Source organism: Staurois parvus, unplaced genomic scaffold (genome assembly GCF_062004578.1).
Source record: "Staurois parvus isolate SC_StPar_1 unplaced genomic scaffold, SC_StPar_1.0 ptg000153l, whole genome shotgun sequence".
Classification (NCBI taxonomy): Eukaryota; Metazoa; Chordata; class Amphibia; order Anura; family Ranidae; genus Staurois; species Staurois parvus.
The window spans coordinates 1,810,784-1,817,914 of NW_028317949.1; the positions used below are offsets into that span (position 1 = coordinate 1,810,784).

General features: G+C 38.6%; 1 protein-coding gene across 1 annotated transcript in view; it reads left to right on the top strand.

The window, feature by feature from the left end:
* OTULINL (OTU deubiquitinase with linear linkage specificity like) overlaps nt 1-6,214 on the top strand; it is a 69,879-nt gene extending 63,665 nt beyond the window's left edge. The window contains exons 7-8 of the mRNA XM_089674824.1: nt 995-1,264; nt 2,182-6,214. Of these exons, the coding sequence (XP_089530950.1) occupies nt 995-1,264; nt 2,182-2,361 (450 nt within the window). The 3' untranslated portion in view covers nt 2,362-6,214. The remainder of the gene's footprint in view (nt 1-994; nt 1,265-2,181) is intronic.
* The last annotated feature ends 917 nt before the right edge of the window (nt 6,215-7,131 follow it).

A 7,131-nucleotide genomic window follows, 5' to 3' on the forward strand; every position in this document is an offset into this window, starting at 1 on the left:
TTTTTTTTTTAATTTTCATTGCATGTGATTGGGTATTCTTTGCAAAGTGAAGCTGTACCTCATTTACTAAGCCCTGGTGCAACTGCACTTGCAGTGAACAGTATATTTGATTTTAGCCTTTAGTAAATCAACCCCAATGTATCTGTGCCAGGACAGATTAAAAAAAGTCATTTTATTACTAAAGAGGCCCTCTTATAACCTCTCAATAATTCCTGCTGGCCAGTCAGCCAAACCATCATACTGATGGGAAAATACACAGGGTAGGAAGACAGTGGGCACACTCCCACACTGACCTACTTTTAAAACATCTTGTCCTTTTGGGTATAGGGTACTGAAAGCTGCTGCAGGTATGTTTAAACATTTATCAAGTGCATTACAAGTATTCTTCAATCAGACTATCCTTTTTGGGTTTGGGTGTTTCCTATAAATTTACCCCTTAATTCTGTCCGTTTAGTTGTTTTTTCTTTTATTTCAGGCAGAGGGCCATCAACTCTAGCTGTCTGCAGCAGAAAGTACAGCAATGTTGTCAGCCCCCTTGCCCACCGTCTTCAAAGCAGCAGTGCCTAATGAGGTAGCATATTGTTGCTTCCTTCCATGTATAAGGTTTGTGAGCTAGCAACTGAAGTTGATCTTTGAAGAATGCGCTTCTTGCTGTGACATAAACACACCCCTGAACACCAGCTGCAGAGGATGGAGGATTAAGGGAGGTCTGAAAATTTAAAAAATGCATCTAAACAACCTATAATAAAGTATTTTGATGTATTTTTGTGTTGATAATATTCTTTGATGATGGACTAGCTTCGAGTCTTGGGTGACTCTATCAAGTATCGGAGTGACATTTGCCATGTGTTGTATCCATTATTTTGTAATGGTAGAAGAAAGAATGTTTGTTTTTTTTTAAAGAACATACTGTTATATTAACATTACTTATACTTTGTTAGTTCTTAGTTTATAGGGTGTTAACATTTAAATTTGACTTTGCTTTCTGTTTCAGTGGGCAGAATTTTACAATTGTAAAGACCGGGTTGAAAGAAACAGAATGTGCAAGTCCTTTTTTTCTGATGAAGCTACAGAAAATAAACTGTATGAAGGATTAAAATTTCTTATGCTGTATTTGGTGATTGATGCTTATGAAAATATAAAGTCAGCACAACACTCTCCATGCTTCTTTAATTTCTTGTTCTCACGGGACACCTCAGCTGACCCTCTAAGCTACATGATGAACCACTTGAATGCAGTGGGCGATACATCTGGACTGGAGCAGGTAATTTCTTAATGCTATATTTTTCCAACTTCTCCCCACACCACATTAAAATCCAATATGTGCAGATGACAAGAGCACTGGGAAACACAAAAGTTAATAAGGAAGACTTATCTGCTGTTCTTAGATACATAGGCACAGTAGAGAAGGTTTCCATATACAGTAGTTGGGTTACTATACTATTAACAACACAGCTAGATTCTAAGGGCCACACCTAGACTGTAATACAAACTTAAAATATCTGCAGACACATGTACATACTTGCTGTTATTCCCTTAAATAATAAGGTATTCTACAGCATTCATTTACCATAGTACAAGCACCAACTCACAGGGGCGGACTGACCATTTGGAAACTCGGACACTGCCCGAGGGCCTGGGGCCAGTAGGGGGCCCCATGAGATGCCCCTGGTACCTTTTTCATAGGCTTTTTTGAGTTTGGGCAAGGACACAGGGGCCCCATGATCCCCTATTGCCCGGGGGCCCCATGAGTTGTCAGTCCGCCCCTGCCTACCCATATACAAATTGTCCAAATTACAAAGCATAGATAATATCAATAAATGTATACCTTATGTGTGAAAGGTAACAGTGACAGTTCTTGCTTTATCATTGTTCAGATTTGGATGGATGTCCATCATTTGGACAATGTAAAATAATTTTTCTGATGCATTTTGTTTTGATGTGTCTCTTAGATGCTTTAGTGATTCTTTAATGAGTTGGGCCTCAAAAACATACTACATAAGCTACAAAGATGGCCAATATACATAGGAAGTGACTCCTGATACACACTGCAACTATGGAGGGCCTCTTAAACTGCGCGGGAACTGGCTGAAGGGCTTTTGTGTCCTGTAATCTAGTAGGCCACCTATTCAAATAAGGGATTATATGATGCATAGTAACAGTTTTTCTTTCTTTATTAAGGCTGATTTGTGTTTGGTGGGCTATTCTCTTGAAGTCAAGATAAAATTATTCCGGTTGGCTAAACTGGATACTGAAGACTTTGAAATTTATTACCCTGAGGATTACAAAAGAGACTGGAATGAGATATGTCTCATGACTGAAGATGACAGAAACTACAATATACCAGTCAAAGCCATATGAGTGGACTCATCTGCAGAAGAACACCTTTTCTGTTTGTGCAGAAAAGCATATTCCTCAGCATGATACCCTGTAAAATAGCCATACAGCTCAATGCACTTATGTGAAAAGACATACTCATTGACCGTCATTGTGTCCCAGAAAAAACAAGGAGACTGGGGGAATTCATCCAACTGTCTAAGTGGACTTATAACTTTTCATCTAATTTTACAACAATGTGAGGAGTTACATGTAAATAAGGAACTGAAGTTTTTGTTACACACCAACCTGCATTTGCTGTGCCCAAGACCTTGAGGTAACAGTATATCAGGGAATTTAGCACTAAATGGAACCCTTTCTTTGTTCATTCAAAATCCACATTCACTATTTAGTGCATATCCGACAGTTTCCCTATCAATAACTTTTGGAGCAATATTGTGGAACTCTGGATTATTTTATTTAACTGTCCTTTATAGCCAAAGATAAATATAGGAAGAATCTTATCCTGTCAGATTGCCAGTATTGCTGGCTGTCCATGTTCACAGTTATGATCATTCATGCTTCATACATAGGAAGAATAAAATGATCTCCTGTATATGGTAGGCCTTAGCAATAGAAACACCATCTTACTAAAGTAATCAAATACCACAAATGCTATGATATAGAAGTACTCAATGCACTTATTTTGTAGAAAAAAAAGTGAGTAGCAATTTTTCACACATGACTAACTCCTAAATTACTTAGTTGCTGTTTTCCTCTGGTAATCACTTCGAAATGGCAGCATAGATTTAAGAACTAAATTGATCTCTGTAATGCTGCATTCTACTCTTCACCCAGATCTTGCCTCACATTTTACTGATTCACAGTAACTCCTTGTGACAAAGCATCGACAAGTGGTAGCTTGCCATTACTGTAGTATGATCAAATGTTTTTACTATCATTTAAGAAATGTAACTAGACCCACAGGCTGGGGGAGCAACAGTGACAAATGTAACTAGACCCACAGGCTGGGGGAGCAACAGTGACAAATGTAACTAGACCCACAGGCTGGGGGAGCAACAGTGACAAATGTAACTAGACCCACAGGCTGGGGGAGCAACAGTGACATCTACAGGCAAAAATAAGCTTTGGTTTTTTTGTAGCATTGTATAGTGTTTTTGGGTTAATTTACATTTCTGTTTTTATTTGTTCATCTTATGCGTTTGTATGACTGGTTGCAGGAACAGGTTTAGGCAGGTGATTTTAGCTGTTTATTTAGAACTATGGATTTCCACTTATGAATATTTTACAAAGTTACAGCAACGTTTTTCAGCCCTCATCTTTTTTCTTTAGGACAATTTTCGAATAAACCTAACTAAGAAGCTTTAAACAAAATTAGTATACTGGAGGCAAGAGTGATCATTTTTCTTGCATTGTCTATTCACATTTGAACTATATCAAATATGCACATGCTTTTGATATATGGTGACCTGAGCTAGGTAGAATTACCAGTTAACTTAATATTTTTGGGCTAATTCTATATTGTCAATTGTATTAAGAAAATATTTGTGTGTATTGTCTATAGCAAACATCACCCTGGGTATTTGCCAGTTTAGGACATTGGGGACTCTAATAATATGAAGGATAAAAAATATGCAGAAGGTTAAAAAGTTTATCAGAGGTTAACATTCTGATGATAAAGATCTTTCTTGTCGTGACTTGCTGTACTGCTCTCTGACCTTCCGACATTCTTCTTGTGCTTTTTGAAATATTGAAATTATTTGCTTAAACATTACCTCCCTGAAAGTAGTTGTTGGGAGCAGTAAATGTTAGGACTGCAAGTACCACTGTGCAATTTAGGGTTTAAGAGAATTGCTTGTATGTAGGATGTTCCCATGATGTACACAGTTTGCACTCATCAAATGGATGCACATCAGCAGTTCTGTGAAGAATTCAGGATCTCAGGTGATCCAGACCTCACAATTCTAAGAACAGTAGTATTTTATCGAGGTAACCTCTGTGTTGTACCCACCTACAAACATGTTAAATCAAAAGTAGTAGAGCCCCGAGAATTACTGTACAATGAACTACAGAAAACTAATATAAATAATCATTTAGGTAATTACTTTAGCTGTATTTTACAAATTGCCATAAAATTCATTAACTGTAACATATTTAAAGCTTTCACAGTTGTACAAACTCCTCCCCTGTCCTAAAATTGCTTACATTGACCCAATTGCCAGCTACAATCTGCCTGCATTCGATAAAGAAACTCAGAGATCTAGTGATGGTGTCACTGAGTTTAAAATAAGGTATGTAATACAAACAGAAACTTTTTTTTTTTTTAAATAAACTTCAAATAGATCAAACAGTATGTGCTAATGGCTTCTTGCTAGGAACCAATATACTGTATGTTAATTTCCAATCAATAAATAATAGAACCACCGTTTAATAAATGTGGTGTCTAAGGGCTCTTCCACACGGACGTTCTGATTGGGTCCGCCTGCTCATTTTTCAGGCGGACCCGATCGGAACCTCCATCTCCTCTATGTAGAATGCATATCTAAAACAAATCAAGATAAAGTTCAGAAATTGTACCATGTCCTCCATCCAGTTGAAATGCGCATCCCAGCAACAAGTCTGCAGATTACAGAAGTGAAGTACCCGGCACCCAGAGGTAAGTTTTAAGGTTACCAGATCCTCTACCTCCTAAGTAGAGGTAATTGCATGTGTGTTATTACCCCAAGGATGGATGGCTACCGCTGCACTTCATTATCCCTGTAATCTGGACCTCAATGGCACCAGCACAGCAGACCATCGACTGAATCCTTGTCTCACTGACTATTTTACATTTGGTATCATAGCAACCATGAGGGAATAGAAGAAGTCTCTCAGTGCAGTATTTAAAAAAATATATTGTCTAAGCAATGTGCATTAAACAGAACATAAAATGCTGGTTAATTCACCTACAGAAATGCCACTGCATTCCTAGATAGCTGTATGTGACGTCAGTATGCTTGATTCCACCCTATGTGCATTTTGTCCCAGCCCCTGATGATGTCCCAGTGGAGAATTTCTCCTGTTCTTCCATTTATGACCTAATTTCTTCTAATGTTTCTGTTGTCTCTGACAGTCCTTTGTTGTATTGTACCCTCTGATGTCAGAGGGAAAAGCTGAGGCCCCCTATACCTTGTAAGTTGATAACCACTGAGCTAGAGAGTTAAACTACACGGCTCCACCTATAGAAGAAATATAACAGTAGCATTTGTTATTCAGCAATAGTTTTAAAAACAAAGGTGGGCAATTTAAAGCCCAACCCTTGCCCAAGCTAACTATGGACTGGGTGAAAATAATGCAGAGCTACCTTTAGGAAATTGAAAATGAGTGCCTTGTTTATTAGAAGTGGCCACCATACCACATTTTTACACTTTTGTACTTGGGGTAGTACAGCAGCATAAACATTTTATTGCAGCTTTATATGTACATGGGATCAGACCTATTTTCTCATTATATTTATGACCATGTGATCTGCTACCTTCACTTTCTTATGCAATGCATCTTAACAATGGCAATTTTATTCATGAATAGAAAGAAGCACTTTTGAACAAATGTCTGAATTTAAATGATAGGTCCATTTTAAAATGAATGTATAGTCTCTTTGTGGACTATTTAGCTATACCTAAGAATGGCTTAATGTGAATACTCATATAAGTATATGTACCTTTATGAAAAATATTGTTTCTGTGTATTGTTTGTAATGATATATGTACATGGGTGCAGCCATTTTTGTTCATTAGATATGCAGGATCCACCTTTGAGTGCTACAAAGTGGTTCTGCTTTCCTGCTTTCACAATGCAAATCTTTAAATTGGATCGTTTAATAAAAAAATCCACTTTGTATGTGACTGCTCTCTATAGCTGTTAAGCAGTTAGAGTTATTGAAGACGGTAATCTACACAGGATTTGTTGTCTGATCTACAAATCTCTACATTTAATGCAATAAATAAAAGGTTAACAGCAGCAAGCTTGTAAAATGTGAAAAATCACATGAAAAATTGATTTAAAGGAGAAGTATGATGATAGGTTTCTGGCTATACTTCTCTTCTGGGTCACTGGAGTGCACTTATGTATGCTGTCCTGGGACCCAAACAACAGTGGACTAAAGCCTGCTGTCGGCTAATTTCACAGATCCTCTGCAGGATCTGGAACGATTCTGACAATAATGTCAGGATCCACCTGGCTGTCTGATCAGCAACATGCTCCTGAGAGTCAGAGTCAGCTGCACCTGACCCCTTCCCAGCCCAGCCCAGCCCAGCCCACCAGTGATTGCTGGAGGGGCAGAGCACAGAGTCATGACTGACAGTCACTTTTCTATGCTCAGAATGGATTGAGAACTGAGCGATCAGCAGTCATATGATAGAGCCGGTGGGGACAATTGCAGCATCAGACCAATGCTGCAGCATAGAGGTGAGTACATGTGTTTATTTTTTTTTTTACAATCCCACGCTTCTCCTTTTAAAGCGGTAGTAAACCACAGCTTTTTTAAAAAAAAATCCCCTGCAAGGCAATTGCATAATGTGGTAGTATGCGTCACACATTATGAAATACTTACCTTAGAACGAAGCCCTCCAGTGGTGTGCTGTCACCGCTGACACGGTTTCCATCGTGACTTGGTCTTCCTTCCGGGATCACAGGCTGTGGCAGCTTGTATGGTCAAGCCGCAATGATGTCGCTACCAAGCATGCATGTGGGAGTCACGGGTCATGGCATGGGTATGCCGCTCCTTCAGAGCACATGCGTCGGCTGCCAAAAAGA